This window comes from Equus caballus, chromosome 18, assembly GCF_041296265.1.
Source record: "Equus caballus isolate H_3958 breed thoroughbred chromosome 18, TB-T2T, whole genome shotgun sequence".
Lineage (NCBI taxonomy): Eukaryota > Metazoa > Chordata > Mammalia > Perissodactyla > Equidae > Equus > Equus caballus.
Genome location: NC_091701.1, coordinates 81214990 through 81238820, shown reverse-complemented (window position 1 = coordinate 81238820; position 23831 = coordinate 81214990). Strand labels below are relative to the sequence as shown.

The 23831-nt window shown below is 42.2% G+C and overlaps 2 protein-coding genes and 2 non-coding genes across 11 annotated transcripts in view; 1 reads left to right on the top strand and 3 right to left on the bottom strand.

The window, feature by feature from the left end:
* Positions 1-835: 835 nt before the first annotated feature.
* EEF1B2 (eukaryotic translation elongation factor 1 beta 2) lies at positions 836-3437 on the bottom strand. Its single transcript, XM_023622487.2, has 6 exons — positions 3235-3437; positions 2923-3045; positions 2009-2135; positions 1669-1735; positions 1146-1271; positions 836-1035 (listed from the first exon to the last, which is right to left on the bottom strand). The coding sequence occupies exons 1-6, from the start codon at positions 3312-3314 to the stop codon at positions 881-883; spliced, it is 678 nt and encodes a 225-aa protein (XP_023478255.1). The 5' UTR covers positions 3315-3437; the 3' UTR covers positions 836-880.
* Positions 1396-1527, bottom strand: LOC111768953 (small nucleolar RNA SNORA41). Its single transcript, XR_002801632.1, has one exon. It is a non-coding gene; the product is annotated as a small nucleolar RNA SNORA41 (small nucleolar RNA).
* LOC111768951 (small nucleolar RNA SNORD51) lies at positions 1813-1891 on the bottom strand. Its single transcript, XR_002801630.1, has one exon. It is a non-coding gene; the product is annotated as a small nucleolar RNA SNORD51 (small nucleolar RNA).
* A 224-nt stretch (positions 3438-3661) lies between the features above and the next one.
* Positions 3662-23831, top strand: part of NDUFS1 (NADH:ubiquinone oxidoreductase core subunit S1) — a 28322-nt gene continuing 8152 nt past the window's right edge. The window contains exons 1-14 of one of the 8 annotated variants that reach the window (XM_023622483.2): positions 3668-3801; positions 7207-7268; positions 7792-7883; positions 9932-10039; positions 10769-10845; positions 11734-11815; positions 11907-12037; positions 12482-12667; positions 16396-16530; positions 17195-17309; positions 18054-18199; positions 18537-18665; positions 20189-20318; positions 22676-22836. In XM_023622483.2, the coding sequence (XP_023478251.1) occupies positions 7211-7268; positions 7792-7883; positions 9932-10039; positions 10769-10845; positions 11734-11815; positions 11907-12037; positions 12482-12667; positions 16396-16530; positions 17195-17309; positions 18054-18199; positions 18537-18665; positions 20189-20318; positions 22676-22836 (1550 nt within the window). In that variant the 5' untranslated portion in view covers positions 3668-3801; positions 7207-7210. Of the gene's footprint in view, positions 3914-4151; positions 4941-7206; positions 7269-7791; positions 7884-9931; positions 10040-10768; positions 10846-11733; positions 11816-11906; positions 12038-12481; positions 12668-16395; positions 16531-17194; positions 17310-18053; positions 18200-18536; positions 18666-20188; positions 20319-22675; positions 22837-23831 lie in introns of those variants that run through there. The other 7 variants (XM_023622482.2, XM_070241697.1, XM_023622484.2 and 4 more) reach the window with 7 other exon arrangements.

The window sequence follows — 23831 nt, the reverse complement described above, 5'->3', positions numbered from 1 at the left end:
TGGTCTTAATCCTGGCATTTAATCCCTTTATCTACAAATGTTTTATTAGCTATCTGGCAAATAAGCGACAATATTCACTACGTGCCTGGTATTGTCCTAAGCACTTTAACTGTATTGACTCATTTCTCACGATTCTTTTATTCCCAACATTCCCATTGAGGAGAACCAGCTGAGATAGCATATAACTTTGAAACCCCTTGCAAAGGCCAAGGTCAGAACCATTATAAACCCACAGGCCCAATCACCTAAAATCAAAACTCCATACAATGCCCAGGGGCCAGCCGGGTGGCCGAGTGGTTAAGTTTGTGTGCTCCACTTTGGCGGCCTGGGGTTTCACTGGTTCAGATCCTGGGCACAGACATGGCACCGCTCATTAGGCTGTTTTAAGCCGGTGTCCCACATAGCACAACTAGAATATACAACTATGTACTGGGGGGAGTTGGGGAGAAAAAGCAAAAAAAAAGCAAAGCTTGAGCCTGGCAACATTGTTAGCTCAGGAGCCAATCTTTAAAAAGTCCACAAGTGAAGTTAATCTCCCTGATTTCTTTTAAAAACGAGGCAAAGATGGAAATTTGAAATATTGTGGTAAAAGCAGTACCATCATGTTTACCGAGGACATCACTAATGGGTACAGAAATTATACTAAAAGTGAGTCCACTGCTATCAATTTGTTTATACAATCCAATCGATACCTATGTATATTTAAGGTATTGGTAATAGTTTTCTCCTTTTTGGGCTAAATGTCTAACGAGAATGCTTTATGAATTACCCATCCACTGAATTTCCTGCCGCAAAACAGAAAGAATATAAATAACACCCTCCTATGTACAAAGAATTGTCTTTCAAGCTTTTATTTAAGAGCAACGATCCACGACGGGTTTTAGATCTTGTTGAAAGCGGCCACATCCATGGACTGCACATAGTCCTCAAAAGCAGTGATCCGCTCCTCCAGCATATCAGTTCCAACTTTATCGTCTTCAACTACACACTGTATTTGAAGTTTTTTAATTCCATACCCCACTGGAACTAGTTTAGCTGAAAAGAGCATTAAGAAAAATCTTAGTTAGAACCGTCCTGATTAGTCTAGGTTGAAACTATATGTGAATTCCAGACGTCAGTTTCAAAAAAGCAAAGAGTAAACTCACAGGAGCCCCAGACCAAGCCGTCTGCTTGAATGCTTCTGACGCACTCCTCCAGCTTTGCCATATCTGTCTCGTCATCCCAAGGTTTCACATCTAGTAAGATGGAAGACTTGGCAACAAGTGCAGGTTCTAACAAAAAAGTACAAGAAACATTATTCAAATGCTGAATTATATTTTTTTACCCTAGTCCAAGAAACTTAACAAAATCTGTTTCAAACGCATCATCTCCTCAGCCACACCAAACTCACACATCCTGTGTTTGTCACACACATGCCCGCTTTCTGTTTTGCTAAGAAAGCGGTTTCAATCGTGTAACAGTTTCTCTCCCACAGAGGAATGCCACAGCTGCTGCCGTGAGAACAGCTGCGGCCCAGGAGCTGTGGGGACAGTGGGAGCCACCCCTACAGGGGGCTTCAAACACCGACCTGCTCCACCAACATGGAGGACATTACTCCGGGGATCAACCTTTGACAAAGATCACTCAGATTACTGTGAAAGGATCAACTCAAATTATCAAAGGACCTACTCTTGGCTTTCTTTGACTCATACTGTGCAAGGCGTTCTTCTCTTAGCCTCTTCGCTTCTTCACTTTCCTGCAAAGAAAAAATTGATACATTTCACAAAGCTGGCTGTTCCTCAGCTTAAAGCTGGTGGGGTCTACAACGAAGACCAACTGTATCAGAAAAAAGCAAATCCATCAGGAGCTCAGCCGAAAGATGGTGATTTGATTTTATTCATCATGTAACAGGTGACAATTCTTAAAAGGCAAGTAATAAAGTGAGGCCAGGATTCAAACCCAAGCAATGTGGCCACAGAGCCTGCGCTTAAGCACAATGATCCACACACAGCCCATCGATTTTGCCTACCTCCTCGTCATCAGACCCAAAGAGATCTATGTCATCGTCGTCTTTACTATCGGTAGCTCCACTTCCTGTGGTGTCTTCCACATCCGCAGGACCATACTTGCCCAAAGCTTTCTTCACTCCTGGCAGACTTGAAAAAAACGTAAATTCAACGACTACTAAACCACTTATCCACAGACCCCTTTTGGACTAAGAGCATACCTACCCTTCAAAACTCGCAGGGGGGCAGTTTCACGTGCTTTAACTCCTCCCCCGGCAAACATTAGGAGCAAGGAGGACGCCACGATTGTTCTTTCAGAGCGGAGACTCGTGGGACAGCTTAGGCACGCTCAGTTCCTTCCCGAGTGAACCGGAGCCCCCTTCCCCACACCTGCAGCCGCACTGGCAGCTTCAGAGGAAGGGCCAAGGGCTGAAGGAGCAGCCCCCTCCCCGCAGCGGCGGGCCCTCAGGTCAGGATCAGCGGCGGGGCGGGCCCGCTGAGCTGCTGCTGTCCACGTTCCACCTGCTCCGCGAGAAGACGGAGGGCTGCAGCCTCCCGGCCTTCTCAAGCCACAGACGCTCAGTGATAACTTCCCCAGGAAATAAGGTGAGCCGGGTCCCGTTAGTCGCGGAAAAGGCCAGCCTTGTGACCAGGGAACCAGGCACAGAAAGGGTCGCTGAGGATCTGACCGACAACTACCACGGTCTGCCAAACGTTTTGCAGAGACGGAGAAGCCATGCCCCCTTCTGCAAGTGCTGCTATGCTACGGAGAAACTCACGTCTGCAGCAAGACCCTGCAGAGCGTTCCAGCGGCACCATCAGCGCCCCGCCCCTGGGAGGGCCCACCGGCCACTTTCCGAGCACGTTTCCGCGCCGCAGCGCCCCGGCCAGCAGACAGCCCGCCACGCTCTGCCCGCGCCCCGCCCCCGCCGCTCACCTGGCCTTCTCCTTCTCGTACGACTTGATGTGGTTGTACCAGCGCAGCGCGTGGCACAGGTCGGCGGGCGGCGGCCCGGAGACCGCCTCGAACACGGCCACGTCCGCCTGCGACGGCACGAACCTGCGGCGAGAGTCACGCAGGCTTCAGCGCCCGGCCCGTCCCCCGGGCCCGCCGGCCGTCACCGGCCCCTCGCCCGCCCGCCCTCCCGGGGACCTAGGCCGCAGGCACTGCCCGCGCGGAGGCCCGGCGCCCGGGGGAGCCAGCGCGGGAGGCCGCGTCCCCGGCCCGCGCCCCGCGCCCGGCCCTCACCCCTCGATGTAGCTCCGGTCCGCCAGGTAATCGTTGAGCACCTGGAGGCCGGCAGCGCTCCTCAGGTCCCCGAACCCCATGGCGCTGCGAGGCGGGCGGCGCGGCGGCGGAAAAAGGGCCGCAAAAGGCCGGAAAGCGCCTTATATAGCCGCGGGCGCCTCCTTCCGCGCACTGGCCGAGGTTAAAGGTCAGAGTGCGTTGATAGTCTTCGTCCCCAACGTAGACATGGGGGGCTCTGGATTAGGCAGCCCCCAAACTACGCGCGGGCCTTTCTTTGTGTTTGGAAATTAATGGATAAGAAGGGTACTTCTTAAATTTGTGCCGCCACGGCTCCGAAGATTACGGGAACCGCCCCTCGAGGCGCCGGAGATGACCGAAGACGCTCGGCCCCACCCTCTCGGCACTTCCGGCGGAACTGCGGGTCCTGCCCTGCCCGCTCCTCCTCCCGGCCGCTGCCCCCTCCACCCCGCCCCCTGTCCGGCTGACGGAAATTGCCGAACTCAGTGTCCGCGGGACGTTGTCGAAGCGGGGATTTGCGGCCCTCTTGGCTTCCCGTTCTCAGGCGCGGTGAGGGAGGGCGCCGAGGCTGCCATATTGAGTAGGCGGGCGGCCGCGGAGGGTCGGTGGGGCGCTGACGGCTCAGCGGGGCGGCGGCGGCAGCGGCGGCTGCAGGGGCGAGGTGAGGTCGTGTTGGGTGCCGGGGCCGAGCTGCCTCGGCCGCGGGGCTGTGTTTCGGGACGAGCTGTTTGCTCGGCCCGGCGCCCTCTTCTGCTCGTGTCCTTGACTGGGCGGCTCTCCCCGCCTTCTCGGGACCCGGGCGCCGGCCCGACGGCGCGGGCACGGGAGGCGGGGACCCGACGACTGCCGCTCTGCGGGCAGGGCGGGCACCCTCCGCGGAGGCGCTCGTGTCGGCGCCTAGGACCCCGCCCGCGCCGCCCGACGTGGCCGGCCGCCTCCGGTCGCGTGCTGCGGCCCCGGTCGTGCGCCCTCGCCGTGCGGAGGCCGGGAGGACGCGCGCAGCCGGCCCAAGGTCGCGCGGGGGACGCCCCGGGGCTGCCGCTCGCGCTGCAGGGCCAGGCGACAGCCGCCTCGGGTCAGAGAGCGTCCCGCCGGCGGCAGCCCGGGGCGAACGCCGGGGTGTCTTCTTGCGGAGCGTTCTTGTCTTCCCCGCATTGTGCGCCCCGCGTTAGGCGGCGTTGGGAGGCTGCCGGAGCGCCTGCACCTTCAATTCGGGGGAGGTGGAAGTTGGGGCCAGAGAGTGCAGATGGAGCTCACTTAGCGAACAGTCGTCCCGCGTCTACCGGAGGCCCGGAATGAGTCCGTGAAGAACTGAACGGGTGACGGCACTGGGCGGGAGTCGGGAAGCCTTGGATAGGCTGGTCGAGGGACAGCTCCCCGAGGAATGGCGTTTAAGCCAGAATTTGAAGGATGAGGAGCGGTCGGAAAGATGCGAGGGAAGAGCGTTTCAGATGAGGCCACGGGCCCTGGGAAGAGGGGAGAGGCCGTGGGAACAGTAGGGAGGCCTGGAGACTTGCAGGGCGAGAGATGGTGGCTCGGAAGAGGGCGAGAAGAGGCCGTGCAGATACGTGGTGGGGAACGCCGAGTAGTGTCTCTACCGAAAAGCGTCCAGTCTGGCTTTAGGAATGACTGCTCATCAACGTTGTCCCATCCCAGGGGGCTGTTGCCTTCTTCCCTGGCGGCTAAGTGTATGTGAGGCGCATACCAGAGTTTTGCAGGTCTCTGTTTCATGTGTGGGCTGTACAGTATTCCATTTCATGCTGGATTTTCAACAGGCAGTCGAGTTCTGGTTGATTTCCTAGCTAAAGCGGCCACTACTTTCATATTCTCTTGGAGACAAAGAAAATAACAGTAGTATAGCTTTTACATTGTTGAATGAAATACTGATTCTTGATTTTGAGTTTGTCGTTACTCGCATTCTGCGAATTCAGGTTTACCTTTACCTCTCTATCAATAGATTTTAATAGGAGAGATGCTTCTCATTCTGGAACTTGGTGATAAGACTGTTTGCTGGTTATTTTCCCAAGGACATGGTGCTAGGTCTTCAGAAAAGGGAAATTACCAGAGTGCACCATTCCTTGTCAAGGAGCTTAAGCTTTAGGACATACTCACATTGATTACTAACCTACAGTTTGGTAGGTGGAATAATAAAGATAGGTACACTTTGTGTGCTGATAGTAAAGAGAAGGAGCACAAAAGAACATTTTAAAACTGATCTTGAGGGGCTGCCCGCTGTGGCCAAGTGGTTAAGTTCTCGCCCTCCGCTTCAGCAGCTGGCGTTTCGCCTGTTACAATCGTAGGCGCAGACATGGCACTGCTCAAGGGCGATGCTGAAGCAGCGTCCCACATAGCACAACCAGAGGCACTCACAACTAGAATACACGACTGTGTACCAGGGGAATTTGGGGAGAAGAAAAGAAAAAAGATTGGCAACAATTGTTAGCTCAGGTGCCAATCTTTAGGGGGAAAAAAAACCTGATCTTGAGTGGCTACTGCCTAAATCCGGCCTTAACTGATATTTATTGAACTCCTACTAACAACACATACTCTAGGAAATATAGTTCTCTTCTTGCTCTATAGATAAAGAAGCAGGAACTCGGATTTACCGAAAATCACTCACTAGTAGGTGACAGACCTGAAGTCTGCAAATTCAATACCACAAATTCTGAATTAATGAATTTTGTGAGTTAAGTCTGACTTAATGAAATTTCCTATTATACATCATCCATAATAGGTATCTGGAACTTAATGCTTCAAACTTACGTATATGGAGCTGGCCCAGTGGCATAATGGTTAAGTTCAGCATTTTCCACTTCAGTGGCCTGGGTTCGCATGTTTGGATCCCAGGTGTGAACCTGCACACCACTCATCAAGCCATGTTAGTGCAGTGACCCACCTACAAAATAGAGGAAGACTGGCACCATTGTCTTTACCTTTAAAATTCTTATGTTGATACATTCTGATCACATAGTTTTCATTTTTAGAAGTTTCAAATGAAAAATTATAGTTTAGATGCTTAGCCGGTATGATCAAGTTAGTAGACAAAGTTCAGTGTTTCCCCCATATGATCAAGTGAATGGACAAAAAACTCTAAAAGTTCAGATAACACTTTTTTCTATTTGCTTAGGTATACCTTTAATTGTTGTTATTTATATAATCCACTCCCATTTGTTTCCTAATTCAGCAAACCTTTTAGAGCAGGGTTTCTCAACTTCAGCACTGTTGCCACTTTGGATAATTCTTCATTATGGAGGACTGTCCTGTGCATTGTAGGGTGTTTAGCAGCACCCAAGCCTCTGCCTGCTAGATGCCAGTAGCTTCCCCCGAGTAGTGACAACAAACAGTGCGTCCAGACATTGCCAGATGTTCCCTGGGAAGCAAAATTGTCCCTGGTTGAGAACTGCTCCTAGAGCTTACTGCATGCCAGCCTTGGGGATAGGCTCTGAGGATAGAGTCAGGAAGTTCCTAAGGCGGTGAGGGTAGAACAGACATCTGTAAGATAAATGTACTCAGCACAGAAAATGGCACTCCAGACACAGAGAACGTTAGGATGCATGGTGGTAGGAAACGAAGGCAGAGAGGTAGGCTCTGTTTTACATAGCTATGAATGATAAGCTCACTGTTACTCTTTAAATTTATGTTATTATATAGTAGTGTTTTATGTTTGATCATTTGTTGATAGTTAAAAACAGCAAAATTGTCCTCAACATAGAATTAGAAGGCCCAAATTTATACATTAGCTGCTGCGTCTTAGCTCCTTGACATTGTACAAGTCAATTAGTCTCTCTGAGACTTGAGTATTCTCATCTGTGGAATTTCAGGGAAAATATCAGGACTTGTGAATGTTGAATGAAACAATGTACAGTGTGTTAGAACCGTAAAATATTACCAAAAAGTTTGTAATTAGGGTTTTTTTCCTTCTTATAACGTAACTCATTTTTGTTCTGTTCTTAGCAATATGTTAAGGATCCCTGTAAGAAGGGCCTTAGGCCTTTCTAAGTCTCCTAAAGGATGTGGTGAGTATTTTTGCTTTTAATTTGCATTTGTGGGTAGTCGACTTTCATTCTTTGTAAATTTATAAGTCGGTGGAATGTTTCTTTAAAGGCCCCAAACATGTAGTATGTTTTAAATAAAAGTAGAAACAAATGACCCAAATCGAGTAGAATAATTGTCAAAATATAAGTTTACCTTGAATAGTCGTGGAGCGAAGGGAGCAGGAGCTGTCCATCAGCGCCAGAATGGGAATGGCAGTCCTTCTCCTGAAGAGTGGTCCTCCCACGAACATGTTTTCAGTGATGCTAAACGTCTCAGCTTAAATTACCATTAAAAATAGACGACTGTATTCTGTTTCGTATTTAGGATTGGAAAAGCTTCTTTTTAATTGAGTATTTTAAAAGTTCGCATCTAGAGAAATAGAAGGGAATAGTATAAAATGAGGGGAGATTTTAGGCTTGTAGGTTAGAGTTAATCCATTGTTCTCGGCTATAATAAATTCAACTTTGTTCATTTATTTTTCACCTCAATATTTTTGATGGTCAGTTCGAACAACTGCCACAGCAGCAAGCAACCTGATTGAGGTATTTGTTGATGGCCAGTCTGTCATGGTGGAACCGGGAACTACCGTGCTCCAAGTAGGCATACGTTCCAATTCTTTGTTTTTGTCTACTGATTTCTTTTTAGTTCTAATTTATTTCCTTTATACTGTTTTTTTATTTCTAAAATTTTTAAGATTCCTTGGTAAATGCTCATAACAGACCTGTGGATGGTACAATTACATGAAAATAAGTTTGATTTGAAATCTTGGCATTTCAAAGTAAGCTATCATTTATCTGTTTCTGACTTTCTTAGTGGATGATGGCAGTTCTTTTGTTTCACTTCTGCCTTCCAAACAAATACCCATTAAGAAATTTGAAGTTACCTGAAATAAATTATTGCGTAATAATAGGTAAGTTTTAGTAAAAAGGTAACCTTTGTTTGTTATGATCCTGCTTGATACTTTTCACTTTGATGTAACCTATTTTTAGTAATATTTCTAGGAATGCGTCTTACAAAGCAGGTAAATGGAGAGTAGGACATTCTAGAATTCATGCCCTTAGCATTTAATTTCTCCAAATTCTTCCAGAACTAACGAGTTGGTCATGGAGAAGTGATATTTTGTTTCATCTCTGCAAGTTAATCAGAGATAAGTCCTCTTTATTCATCTTAGCAGTCATTTCTAGACTATCTGCCAGGCACAGACATGTAAGCAATAAATGTACAACAGAAGTATGTTCAAAGTACAGTGTATTTAAGTAGGTTTAAGAGACGGTAGAAAAAGATGTTAGGGGTGTCTCAGGTGTTCCCTGAGGAGATTTTAAAGGACGAATAGGTGTTTATATATTGACAAGGAAGCTTCCAATAGTTTGGTATTGATGGAGCATAAGATATATATAGAAGATGAGATAACAGGAAATCGAGTTTATTTTGGTAGGGAAGGTCCAGTCATGAAAGAAGATATATGCCATACTAAAGAGCTTGTAGTTTGACCCATCGAGAGTTTTTGTGACTATTAGGCAGTATGACAGTGACTGTAGAGGATGATGATTTGGAGAATAACAAGACTGGAGAGACAAGAAAAGAATATCTTGCCTTAAGGGAACAGGAAATGAAAAGACCAAAAATAGATGGTAGTGATGGGAATGAAAACAAGAGGGTAGATTCAAGGGAGAGCGAGATTTGGATAGACAGATTTTTAAGAATGATGAAGCACAGAGAAATTTTTATGATTTCTGGCTTTGTTAGCTAATTTGGGGATGTATAGGAGGGGACAGAAATAGGCTGAATTTTATCTGTCTATGGAGTATACACATGCAAATACCTATTGAAGTCTAAAGCTTAGAGAAGTGGAGGACTATCAGGGCTGCTGGTGAAGGCTTGGATGCAATCATTATGTGGAATGTGGGCTAGTATGAAGGCTGGAGCAATGTCTGGCTCACTGCTGTACCCCCTGCATCCAGCATATGGGAAGACTCGATACATTTTTGCTAAGTAGTTAAAACATTGGAAATGGGTGAAATTGCCTTAGAGTGAGGGCTGTGGATGGAAGAATGGAGGAAATTTGAATAGGCTCAGAGAAGGAGGACTGATAATTGGTAAAGCAGGACTAGTCTCCCTTACTAGGCAAATGGGAACTGGGAAGAGCTTCAGCCACAGTAGGAGGGTGAGTCCTGGGTGGGGCATGTGGAGCCCAAACTAGAACCAGATCATAGCCAGCAGGATGGTGTGCAATGGAGCCTCTAATCCAAAGGAGGAGAGCTCAGCAAAGAGGAAGTCCAGGTGTGAAGCCACTGGGACACAGTTTGAAGGGGGAGTCTTTGTGGACAGTGGTTCAGAGTAGAAATGGGGACTCCAGCCTTCAGCACAGTAGGAGGATGCTTCCTGCAGTTTCTTCCACGTAAGGGGTAGGCATGCTGAGGATTCTAAGGAGGCAGCTTCAGAGCAGACAGGGGTTACAGTCAAGAGCAGAGAAAGGGAAATCTCTTCCGGAGTGAAGTAAGAATGAACGAAGATATAGATTTTTATGGAGAGGATTAATAAAGTAGGTAGGAGATGGCCTCTTTTTTTTTTTTCCTGCATTTTAGGCAAGACAAGGATGAGATCAGGTTATTCCAATGCAAACGTTTTTTGCTTTGTTTTCTAGGCTTGTGAGAGGGTTGGCATGCAGATCCCTCGATTCTGTTATCACGAAAGGTTGTCTGTTGCCGGAAACTGCAGGATGTGCCTTGTTGAAATTGAGAAAGCTCCTAAGGTACGTGATACCTAAAATTCCACACCATGCTGTAGAAGGTAGAAAACGTTAAATCTTGTAGAAAACATTGAATCTTGCAGCAAAGTTTATTTAGAATCAATGTTGTGGTGCTGGAGAACCTAGCCCTGTGTACTTCTATCTGTAAATTCATTGTTTTGTGCAATTGAGTCTCTTCCTTTCAGAACTGGAAACACATCAATGAAAGTGCTTTATAAAAGCAAGTGCTATATAATTGGAACAGATTTAAACATTAAAGATGACTTCTTAACAGCTGTCCATATTTCCAAGTGGCTGTATGATACACAGCTAGGATGTGGAGTTGCCAAGCGGCACATTAGAAGTGTTTGTGCTATGCCATACTTACTGGAGAAAAGAGTTGAGTGAAGAGGTTCATTTTCAGCTTAATTTCATTTTGTCTTATGCAATTTTGATTCAGCAGTGCCTGCTAATCAAAGCACAGTTATTTGATGTTCTGTATCAGAGCCTCTTATAAAAAATTGCATTGACTATTTAAATAAAATTAAGAAGTAGGATGTCTTATTTGTTTCTAAGAGAAATGTAACATGCCAGATGATCATATTATGAATAGGAAAACTAAAGAATTCAATCTTCAAAAATACTCTGTTCTTTGCTTGCTTTCAAATGTGTAATTTGGTGTTTTTATACACTGGGTAACTTATAATTACAAATAAATACAAATACTTACAGATTTTTCCATTGAAATTCCAGGTTGTAGCTGCTTGTGCCATGCCAGTAATGAAAGGTTGGAATATCTTGACAAACTCAGAGAAATCTAAGAAAGCCAGGTACTTTATTGTTACTTGGCGTAGTAACTTTCCTCAGAGCAGAAAATTGTAAATTTTTATATTTAGACTTTTCCATAGATGAGAAATTCGGTATCAAACTCTGAAGAAATTGATGTGCTTGGCTTCTAGAGCACTGGGAGTGAGGACGCAGTAGAGAAGACAAAGGCGGGTGTTTATAGTTTTGAGCCTAGAGTGGGATTAGCCTTGAAAACCCTTGTTTAGTAACTTGCCCAGCTTGTGATGAACAGTGAGTCTGGGGCTTACTGAACTGAGATGACTGCAGTGATATATTGCTGTCCTGGACTGACTGTGTTTGGTTTGCATTTGTGTGTGTGTGTTTGTTTGGAATTAATGTGAGTGTTTTCTGAAGACCATTCAGTGACTTTTGGTAATTCTGTATTGTTAAAAGTTATAATTTTCTAGGTTCTCTAATGGTATTTTATTCTAGGTTCCTATAAGCATTCTGTAGATTGTGCTTTTTTTTTTTTTTTTTTTAAGATTTTATTTTTTCCTTTTTTCTCCCCAAAGTCCCCCGTACATAGTTGTATATTCTTCGTTGTGGGTCCTTCTAGTTGTGGCATGTGGGACGCTGCCTCAGCGTGGTCTGATGAGCAGTGCCATGTCCGCGCCCAGGATTCGAACCAACAAAACACTGGGCCGCCTGCAGCGGAGCGCGCGAACTTAACCACTCGGCCACGGGGCCAGCCCCTAGATTGTGCTTTTAATATTACTTAAGTGATAGTTACATCAGCATTTCTGATAATAAATATAAAATTAATACTAACTATATGGGAGCCTACATCTGCAAAGGTTATTTAAATAGCCTATCCATAAACCATTTTTGAGTGCAGGAATTTGTCATTTTATCTATTGCAATTTTCCATACAGAGAGGGTGTGATGGAGTTCCTATTAGCAAATCACCCACTGGACTGTCCTATTTGTGACCAAGGAGGTGAATGTGATCTGCAGGTATGTAGTCTAATTTCGTAAATCTTTTTGATTGTCTCAAATTTTAATTTCGTTAGCAGCATTAGATGAACTCTCTTGTAATCTACTTAAGGACCAGTCCATGATGTTTGGAAGTGATAGGAGCCGATTTTTAGAGGGCAAGCGTGCTGTGGAGGACAAGAACATCGGGCCATTGGTAAAGACTATCATGACGAGATGTATACAGTGTACTCGCTGCATCAGGTGATTTTCTTTCGCCTCTCTCTTCTGAAACATCATTTGTATATTTAATGTTCACAAAATTTTGCGGAATAATAACACTGGAAAGGATGGCAACTTTGGTGAGAGAAGATGTTTTTAATATTTTTTGCATAAACCAATAAAATAAGTTGGTCACTTTCAGTTAATATCAACTTCAGTGGATTTAAAAAGCAAAATCTACAAGCATTAACTCTAAATTGTTGAGCTTTACATCTCTGATTTGTGCAGTGTTCTGTATGTGTGTTATATCTCAATTAAATGCGAACAGTTAGTGAATTGATTTTTGTTCAGGGACTGTGCTTGCCATTGAAAATATATTCCTATCTCTTTACTGTTTTGAAAATCATTTTCTCTTTGTGATCATGAATAGGAAAGCAGGTAATTTTGCTGGATTCGACAGTTTGATCGCACATTTTTATCTTGCAGGTTTGCAAGTGAGATTGCCGGAGTAGATGATTTGGGAACAACAGGCAGAGGAAATGACATGCAAGTTGGCACATACATCGAAAAGATGTTCATGTCTGAGCTGTCTGGGAATATCATTGACATCTGCCCTGTGGGTGCCCTGACGTCTAAGCCCTATGCCTTCACTGCCCGGCCCTGGGAAACAAGGTATTCACTGTTGTATTTTTTTTTTACAGTTTGGTTTTTGTCCTTTAATATGCTACTATTAAAAAAATTGAAGATTCATTTTCTTCCTGAGTTGTGATTGTTTTGGTTGGCTAAGTTTTTATTTGTTTGCTTTAAGTAGAATGGAAGATAAGTGGTTGGATTCGAGAATGAACCTAGGCAAATTAGTTGTAGTTTTCTTGGAAATTAATTCCAAAGTTTTTGTTGTTAGTGCCATCAAGTTGATTCCGACTCCTGGTGACCCTGTGTTTGGCAGAGCAGAGAGCCCTCTTTCTGGGCCGTCCTCTCGCCAGGTGCTCTATCAGACAGTGCTCTGCTGCTGTGCACAGGGTTTTTGTGGCCAGTTTTTTTGGAAGTGGGCAAGTAGGTCCTTCCTTAACCAGAAATTTATTTTATTCAGTTGTTCTTCCAAGGAGTAAAATTGAGTAAAATTGTCTTGATTTTTAAAATTTATAGTTTCCTTTCAGTGTATATTAAGTTTTCAACCATATGGATATATCATAAAGTATTTAACCAGTTCCTATTATTAGCCATTTAATTTGTTTCTATTTCTTTATAAATTTATGGTAAACATTTATATTCATAAATTTTATTTCATAATATGATTCTGATTAAACCAAGAAGTGGAATAGTAGTTGAATATTTTAAGGTCATCAAATTGCCTTCCAATTTTTAAACTCCCACCAGAATAGATGGGAGTATCTTAAAATTCCAGGTTTTAAACCATGTATTTACGTATACAAAAGGATTGGGGGGCAGGGTGCAGGGTGCAGGAGCAGTACAGAACTGAGATGTTTAAGTAGAGTTTTTTTCCTCCTCTCTCTATAATACGTATGTTGCTATGCTTGTTGTCCCAGAGGTCTCTGAGACACTGTTCATTTTTCTTAAATCTTTTTTTCTTTGTTCTTCAGATTGGATAATTTCTATTGATCTATCATCGAGTTCATTCATTCTTTTTTTTTGGCCATCTCAAATCTGCTGTTGAGCCCCTGTAGTAAATTTTTTTATTAGTTGTTATACTTTTCAACTCCAGAATTTCTATTTGGTGCTTCTTTATAATTTCTGTGTCCTTACTGAGAATCTCTACTTGTTGATTCTTGGTTGTCATAATTTCCTTTAGTTTATATGCGATTTTCCTTAGTTTTTTAAACATATTTTAATATTTTTGGTTTTTTTAAATTATTAATTGCCGTAACATTGGATTATAACATTATGTATCTTTCAGATGTACATCGTAATATATTTCAAATTCTGTGTAGATTATATCATGCTCCCCACCCAAAAACTAATTATAGTCTATCACCTCACATGTGAGCCTAATCACCCCTTTTGCCCTCACCCTCCCCCCTTCCCCTATGGTTACCACCAATCCAGTCTCTTTTGCTATGTGTGTGTTTGTCGTTGTTTTTATCTTCTACTTATGAGTGAGATCATACAGTATTTGACTTTCTCCCTCTGACTTATTTCACTCAGCACAGTACCCTCAAGGACCATCCGTGTTGTCACAAATGGCCAGATTCCATCATTTCTTATGGCTGAGTAGTATACCTTTGTGTATATATACCACATCTTCTTTATCCATTCGTCCCTTGATGGGCACCTACATTGCTTCCAAGTCTTGGCTATTGTGAATAATGCTGCAGGGAACATAGGGGTGCATGTATCTTTATGCATTTGTGTTTTCAAGTTCTTTGGATAAATACCCAGCAGTGGGACAGCTGGATCATATGGTAGATCTATTCTTAATTTTCTGTGGATATTCCAAACTGCTTTCCATAGCAGCTGCGCCAGTTTGCACTCCCACCAGCAGTGTACGAGGGTTCCCTTCTCTCCACATCCTCTCCAACACTTGTTATTTCCTGTCTTGTTGATTATAGCCATTCTGACCAGAGTGAGGTGATATCTCATTGTAGTTTTGATTTGCATTTCCCTGATAGCTAATGATGTTGAGCATCTTTTCATATGCCTGTTGGCCATCTGTATATCTTCTTTGGAGAAATCTCTGTTCAGATCTTTTGACCATATTTTATCTGGGTTGTTGGTTTTTTTGTTGTTGAGCTGTATGAGTTCTTTGTATATTTTGGATATTAACCTCTTATCTGATATATGGTTTGCAAATATCTTCTCCCAATTCTTAGGTTGTCTTTTCATTTTGTTGATGGTTTCCTTTGCTGTGCAGAAGCTTTTTAGTTTGATGTAGTCCCATTTGTTCATTTTTTCTTTTGTTTCCCTTGCTCGGTCAGGCATGGTACTTGAAAATATGCTGCTAAGACCAATGTCAAAGAGCATACTGCCTATGTTTTCTTCTAGAAGTTTCATGTTTTCGGGTCTTACATCCAAGTCTTTAATCCGTTTTGAGTTAATTTTTGTGCATGGTGTAAGGGAATGGTCTACTTTCATTCTTTTGCATGTGGCCGTCCAGTTTTCTCAACACCATTTATTGAAGAGACTCTCCTTTCTCCATCGTATGCTCTTGGCTCCCTTGTCGAATATTAGCTGTCCATAAATGTGTGGGTTTATTTCTGGGCTCTCGATTCTGTTCCATTGATCTGTGTGTTTGTTTTTGTGCCAGTACCATGCTGTTTTGGTTACTATGGCTTTGTAGTATATTTTGAAATCAGGAAGTGTGATACCTCCACCTTTGTTCTTTTTTCTCAGGAATCCTTTGGCTATTCGGGGTCTTTTGTTGTTTTTGTTTTTGTTTTTAAGCAAGGCTTCTTCGGGGTTGCTCCTGTGTCTGCCTGGCTTAGGAGTTAGATAGTGATTGTGCTGAAGTACTTTGAGCCGATAAAGCTTCCGTATTCTGCCAGTGGATCTGTGTTTGGATAGAGGAGCACATTCCAAGTTCAGGCTGTTTTCAGGTCTGCCCAGCTTGTGCTTTCCACTGGGCCCTTCGATCTCAGTATTGTCCAGGAGTCTGTGCATAGCTTGGGCCCTCTCGGTCTCGGCGGCACACATGCACAGCCTCTGCCAGGGCTGCTTGCCTTGACTGTGACTCCAGCCTCAGGCTAGGAGACCCTAGCTTCTCCTCAGCTCAGTGACCTCCAAGGTAGCACTTCTGCAGACAGCTTTGCCCATTGCTCTGAACTGAGTGAGTCTCACCTGCAGGAAAGAAGCGCCCATCTTTGCAGCCCAGCAAAACCCTCCAGTTTGAGGTGGTAGGAAAGGGCATAAGAACAGCCCTGAGCCAGAACACCATTGATTTCCCCTGCTCTTACTCAGAGTTCAGTTTTCTGTGCATAAAAGCTGCTCATGATGTTGTATGCCTCTGGTAGATTTCCAAAGTGCTGAATTGATTGTTTTTGTTAATTTTGTCTAGCTCGATTTTTGCTCTTTGGTGGGAGGATTTGTCAGACTTCTTAATTGGTCATAACTAGAAATCTTGCCCCTCTTTGTTATTTATTTTGATTCTGAAAGTTTCCCAGATTTGGCCATTTGGAGCCCTTTCAGTTGGCTTCTGTATTAGATAACAGGTTTTTTTGTTTTTGTGTTTTTTAGATAACAGTTTTAAAGTCTTCATTTTACATTAGGAATTTATGTGATGTATTCAAGTATGAGGGCTTTTTTCTTGCAATTCCTCTGAGTTCCATTATTTTTAGAAATTCAGAAAGTAATTTTACAGTTTTTTTTGTTTTTGGTAAGCCAGCTAACAGAAACTTTGTCCTTATTCTCAAAATCGACATAGTAAATACATGTGTTTATTTTCTTAGAAAGACAGAATCCATTGATGTAATGGATGCAGTTGGAAGTAATATTGTGGTAAGCACAAGAACTGGAGAAGTCATGAGGATTTTGCCAAGGATGCATGAGGACATCAATGAAGAGTGGATCTCTGATAAAACCAGGTACATGCTATATTGTTTTCCTTAACTTTTACAGTTGATTTAAAGGAAGTGTTGTAATTTTATTTTAAAGAACTATCTTTAATATTTGCAAAGTAATGAATGAATATAGACTAATGAAATCTGGATTGTTTATACAGTGATTTGGACAAAAATGACATTAATAGTCCTGGGTATATCACAGGCTTTCATATTACCTTTGAGAAATACTGTTTTTCCTCCCAGATGGAGAAATTGAAGTAGATTAAGATACTTACTGTAGTTCAGTTTGTTCATTGGAGAAAAGAAGCTAAATATAAGTTAGAGTTTGCACAACATAATTTTGAGAAAATATCCAGGGGCACTCAAGTTTTGTAAATAAAAATGTTTTGGCTTGTTCAGCTATCATATTTTTTTGTGTTGTGATTTTAAGATTATTCAGGTAGCTGAAAATAAATCATAAGAACTCAAACCTTTTAGATGGTGTTTTAGTTTTAGGTGATGTTCATAAAATACTTAATGATCTTTAAAATAATCTGGAATAATTATTTTATTCAAGTATTTATTATTCTTTTTGACACTTTAACCAATACTGTATTTAATTAACATTTCTCTTAGATTTTAAACTTGAAAATTATAGTTGCCTCTTAAGCAAGATTCCACAAATGGTATAATTTCTGTTCTCTAGATTTGCCTATGATGGGCTAAAACGTCAAAGACTTACTGAGCCAATGGTCAGAAATGAAAAGGGGCTTTTAACTTATACCTCCTGGGAGGATGCACTCTCTCGTGTAGCTGGAAAGGTAAAAAACTGAAATATGGAATAAATCGTATTTGTGATTTTCAAGGGATATGTTTGTAGTGAAGAGTGGATGTCTGTCCTTTGCTTCTTTCCTCTTACCAAGCTTACCTTCCATTTAACAAGTGTTTATTGAGAACTATATGCCAGATGTCGTGCCACTTGTAGGGGTATGAAGACCACTAGCACATGGTCCCTACCTCCCACAGTCTTGCGGTCGAGAAAGATGCATAATTGGGCTGCTATGGGTAGTTGTGCAGGAAGTGATACATGAGAGAGCACGTAGGAGGGGTACCTAATGGAAGCTAGCACATCAAGGATGCCCTCCTAGATAAGGTGACTCCTTAGGCAAAGTCCAGAGTGAAGGCGAGCTTCCAGAGCAAGAATGGAGGGCGTGGCTTTGTGGTCAGAGAAGAGCAGCATACAGAAAGGGCTAGCAGACTCCTCAGAACAAGTTGTGTTTAACCATAGCTCCACAGTCTCTATCCTCCAGACCTCATTCTGAGGACCTCTCGTTCCTAATTTAAAACAAAACACCTTCCCTGCAACCTGGTGTTATTAGCCGTGGCCCCACATATACCTGTGCTTCTCACATTTAGATTAATCAATAATTGGTGTAAAACTTTTAGTCAGAAGTTTATTGCTTTTTTTGTACTTGAAAATGATTATCGTTTTGTTTTCTGAGCAATTCATTGTGGTCTTTGGTGAGTGACTGTTTCTTGGTGATTTCCTTTTCATGCATTTCCAGTTGCAGAGCTTTCAAGGCAAGGATGTGGCAGCAATTGCAGGTGGTTTGGTGGATGCTGAAGCGCTGGTAGCTCTCAAAGATTTGCTTAATAGAGTGGACTCTGACACGCTTTGCACGGAAGAGGTCTTCCCCACCGCAGGTGCTGGGTGAGCAGTAGGGAGCTAGGAGCTGGGCTTTCGGGTTTGGTTACAAGTTCTGTATGAATCAACACATCTGTGGCTTCAGTGACTGATATGTGACAACTTGGATTCCCCAACATACGCACCAGTTTATGTTCACAGAGACCAAAGTCAAAGCAGGAATTGGAGAATCTAGTTATTAATAAGTATCTTATTATTATTAATAAATGTTGAGGTAATTTAGGAACACTTCATAAAATTTTTTGTCTGGGAGTGCCATGGGTTTGTTGACATGAGAATATTCTATGGATTGTTAGTGTATTAGTTTTAAAGTAAACTTGCATTTTTTATTTTGTATTTCTAGCACAGATTTGCGTTCCAATTATCTTCTTAATAGTACAATTGCTGGTGTGGAAGAGGCGGATGTTGTCCTTCTGGTTGGTACAAATCCACGTTTTGAGGCACCACTATTTAATGCTAGAATTCGCAAGAGGTTAGTAATAATATTCAGGGTTTTAAAAATATTTATATAATAATCTGGCTTGTATATGAAAAATGACTGTTTTAGCTGATTCCTAATAGTGTTAGAGGGAGTAAGACTCCATCAGATAACTGGAGGGCAGTTTGTTCTAATATGTCCATCTCTCCCCTGCCCCCCGCGGATCTTTTAATTTTTTTATCTTCTTATTTTTAAATAATTCAAGATGCTGGAAAATGGTGGTCTTCGTATACCCGTTTTTGTATACTGTTCACCCAGATTAACCACTGTTATCGTTTTGTCACATTGGTTTTGTTATTCTCTTTCCATTTGTAGCTATGTGTGAATGTAATTTTCTGAATTGTTTGAAAAGTAAGTTGTAGACATGATGCCCTTGTACTCCCAAATACTTCTGTGTGGATTTCCTAAGAACAAGGGACGTTTTCTTAAATAATCAAGAATTGAGTATTAATAGTATAATTTTATTATCTAGTCCACAGTTTGTATTCAGATTTCACCAATTTCCCCCCTAAGCACTTTTACTTTTTATTTATTTATTTTTTTTGAGGAAGATTAGCCCTGAGCTAACATCTGCTGCCAATCCTCCTCTTTTTGCTGAGCAAGACTGGCCCTGAGCTAACATCTGTGCCCATCTTCATCTATTTTGTATGTGGGACGCCTGCCACAGCATGGCCTGACAACCAGTGCATAGGTCCACACGTGGGATCCAAACCAGCGAACCCCGGGCCACCAAAGTGGAATGTGCGAACTTAACCGCTGGGCCACTGAGCCGGCCCCCCCCCACCCACCCATAAGCACTTAGATAATCAATTTTTTCCTGCCCAGGATCCAGTCTGGAGTCACACATTGTAATTAGTGTCATGACTCTTCAGTCCCCTTTTTTGACATTTTGTTAAAGAGCAAAGGCCAGTTATTTTGTAAAATGCCTCTCTATCTTTTTATATCTTAGAGACTTATGAATAGGTTGACCATATAATTTATTGTCTAAACTGGGACACTGTTGAGAGTGAAAGGGGGAGTTGTTAATTACTCCAGGATGACAGGTGAAAACCAGCACTTTCTCAGACAAACTAGAATAGATGGGCACTGAATTTATAACTATTTTTGGAGGAGCTAGAGCATACTTCCCTGTCGTAGATAATACGTATGAATAATGTAGTTTATTTTCATGGACTATGTTTAAATAGCTTTAATGGATAATTCAGAGATAATTGGCTCTGCTATTTAAATATGGCAGAGTGAAAACTACAGATCATTTATTCTAAAAGTATTTATAGCTGGCTTAGAGTTAGCATTATACAGCAAATTAATTCATTGAATTACCTTGGTGTGTACTTTTGCAATATTTTATTTTGAAAGGTACACAATCAATTATATCTGTTAAGGTTTAATGTTCTGTGGGTGCCTTTGTGCTTTTGACATTCTATAATATAAATAGATGTAGTACCTATTGTTGACAAGACCAATAACTATGCCAACTTAGTAATTCAGCTCTAAAAACCTTGTTTTTATTTCAGCTGGCTTCATAATGACTTGAAAGTGGCCCTTATTGGCAGCCCAGTGGATCTCACTTACAGTTATGACCATCTGGGAGATTCCCCCAAAATTCTTCAGGACATTGCTTCGGGTAGCCATCCATTCAGCCAGGTGCTCTCACATTACAATGTATCTACTCTTGTTAATTTTTAAGTATTATTACTGTTTAAATTTATTGTTTTTGTAGTAAGATTATGTGATTACTGTTAAAAATTATAGCAATATAGACAAGAACATGGAAGAAAGTAAAACACTATCCAGAATCCCATCACCCCAGACAAGTACTGATGAAACGTCATAATCATCTCTCTATTCATAGATAGAGCAAGGTGCATGGATAGGCAAACAAACAAACATGAGATCGTACTGTACGTGCTATTTTTACTTACCAGAGTTAATTTTAGTTGAAATTATCATAGAGGAAGTTGAAGTGAAACTGAAAGAATTAAACTTCAAACTTCAGTGAAATCTTCCTTTACTGCAAGCGTTAGCATTCCTAAAAGAAATTTCATCTGTCCTTTTACATGACTTTTTCAATACTGAGTTCTTTATTTACATTCATTTCACTGCTGTCTGGAGTTTATAGTTTATTATTTTTTCGAGAGGGGCTTGTAGGTGCACTATTCTTTGAGTTCTTGCTTGCTTGAGGATGTTGATTTTATTTCTGAAGAAAGCCTGGGCGGGATAGAAAGTCTAGGGTCACACGTTTATTTCCGCTCTGAACTTTATACGCTGCTTTGGTTACTGTAGAGATGTCAGCCATATTCTCCCCCAACCCTGTCCTAATTTTTTTTCCCGTCTAGAGACTTCTTCCTTGATACTTTATACTTGATTCTTTATCCTTGAAATTTTGTAACTTCACCAGAATATGTCTTAATGGTGGTGTTTCTGTATCACTTTTTTATGGGACATGGGGTACCTTTCAGTCTGAAGATTCAAGGTTCTCTTTATTTTACGGGGGAGGGTGTTTGTGTGGTGGGGTCGTGATTGTTAAACCGTGTAAGGGGTTCCTGTCTCTTACATAACGACTGTTCTGGAGGTGGGCAGTGTGACGGGTGATATGGTTCTCCGAGGGTGTCATCCAGGAAGGAGCCTGCCTTCTTGCCTTGCTCTCCTTGTGCTTTGGCTCACTTGTGTGTTTGCATGGGAGCCTCTCCTCTTGGTTCCCAGAGGGCTGCTTCATTGACAGCCTCAGGTGTGGGCAAGAAGAGGCGAGTGCAGAGGACAAAGCAGCCAGCCCAGCCCCTTTGTTGTTGTGAATCGGAAGAACATTATCAGGATTACAGGGATTGAAAATGTTAAGTGTTGTTTATTGAGAAGTATCCTTTCTCTACTTCCCATCCCCATGCCCAGGAAGGTGTCACCTTCTTATTAGTGCTCTTCTGGAAAGTTTTCTTCTGTAATGGGTTCAAATGTATTTTCTATTAGTTCTGTTCTCTTCATTAAGAACTCTTAACAGTGTAGACGTTGGACCCCCTTTTCTCTTTTTCCTGTGTGCTTTTGTTCTTTTCCAGTTTGTTTTATATAATTTCCTATAGCCTGTCTTTCTCATTCCTGTCTTTACGTCGTTTTATTTGTTTTTTGTTGTTTGTGGAATGGTGTTCATCTCTAGTTGGATTCTCTTCCAGTTCTTTCCTGAATTCTGTGACGAAAATCTCCATGTGTAATACTCTCTATTATGTCATTCATTTGAGCTCTTTAAGTGAGAAAAGAATATGTTTTTTCATTTTCTTTGAGCCTATTGAAAACTGCTTCTCTGAACTCTTCACATTTCCTTGGGTAATTCCTCCTGTGAGGAACGTCCTCTTTGTAGTGTCTAGGCCTCCTTCTCATGCTGGTTCTTTGATTGGGGGCAGCTGTTTTTTGAGAATGCTATAGAGGATGGGCAGGAGAGTGCACTGTAGAGGCCACAGCTTTACTTCCGGTTTTTCTGTTCTCCACCAAATCTGAGGTTCCCTCTGCTCCTGGGGTGCACTCTCCCTTGGATTTTGGTGTTCAGGAAGTTACTGTGGTTTAAAGCAAAATGCATTGTGATGTAGTGGTCATTTCTTTCCCAGCCTCCTCCTCTGTGTCTGTGGCATGGTCAGTAGATGGAAGACAGTAGACGTGGTACTTTAGCACAGTTTCTTCTGTTACAGAGGACTGTCTGAATCTATAAACATTGCCCAGTTTTTCTGGGACCTACCCATAGGCATTCTGACCAAAGGATATGTGGCTGGGGTTTTCATTCCCAGTGCTTACTTTTAGAAAATATGTTTTATCTGACACTCGTTTAGCCATTTCACAGTAGCATTGGCAAGATGTTTTTGATTAAATCTGTTTGTATGTCTGTCTGTGTGTTGACTAGCAAATCAAAGGCATTCACATTAGCACTAAGACTTAGAACATCATATTGTAGATGCACATTTGATTTGGTTTGGTTTACTTTTAATGTTTTTTAATTAAAGTTCTCCCCTTTTTTTCAATAGGTCCTAAAGGAAGCGAAAAAACCAATGGTGGTTTTAGGCAGTTCTGCACTCCAAAGAAATGATGGGGCAGCAGTTCTTGCAGCGGTTTCCAACATTGCTCAAAAGATGCGGATGAGCAGTGGGGTGACTGGTGATTGGAAAGTTATGAATATCCTTCATAGGTATGTTGAGGAGTTGTTCTATATACTATAAAATTCAAGTAATTTTGTGTATATGTGTTCCTGTTACACTGTCACATTTAGATTTACAAACAACTTAAAATTTAGCAACATTACCTCACTAGCAGATGTGAAATTTCAGAAACCCTTACTTTCTGTGTGAGAAGAACTCAAGATAATAAATAATATTAAAAATATCCAAAATAGCAGTAAGTACTGAGAAAATCTGTATCATTTTAGTATACCTTGGTTCAAAAATTGCAACAAGTCCTCTAACTTTGATTAAATAATAAAAATGTAAGCCAACATGAGAATTCATCTGAAGTAAAGTTTTTTACTATTAATGCAAATTTACTTTATAAAAATTGGACAGAGAAGAAAGTATACAAAAATAGAAATTATGCTTATTCCACAATCTGTAGATGATTACTCTTGCTATTTTGGTGAACTTGCTTCTGGTCTTTTTTTTTTTCCCCTTTATAAATATTTTTTTAGTTATATAGTTGAAATCATACTGTGTATACAGTTTTGTGTCCTGATTTTGATCAGTTTTCATTAGCAAATAAGAATTTCCTCCTGTGGAAATGCAAATCAAAACTACACTAAGATATCACCTTACACCCGTTAGAATGACAAAAATATCTAAAACTAATAGCAATAAATGTTGGAGAGGTTGCGGAGAAAAAGGAACCCTCATACACTGCTGGTGGGAATGCAAACTGGTGCAGCCACTATGGAAAACAGTATGGAGATTCCTCAAAAAATTAAAAATAGTACTACCATACGATCCAGCCATCCCACTACTGGGTATTTATCCAAAGAGCTTGAAGTCAGCAATCCCAAAAGTCCTGTGCACCCCAATGGTCATTGCAGCATTATTTACAATAGCCAAGACATGGAAGCAACCTAAGTGCCCAGCAACAGACGAATGGATAAAGAAGATGTGGTACATATATACAATGGAATACTACTCAGCTGCAAAACAGAACAAAATCATT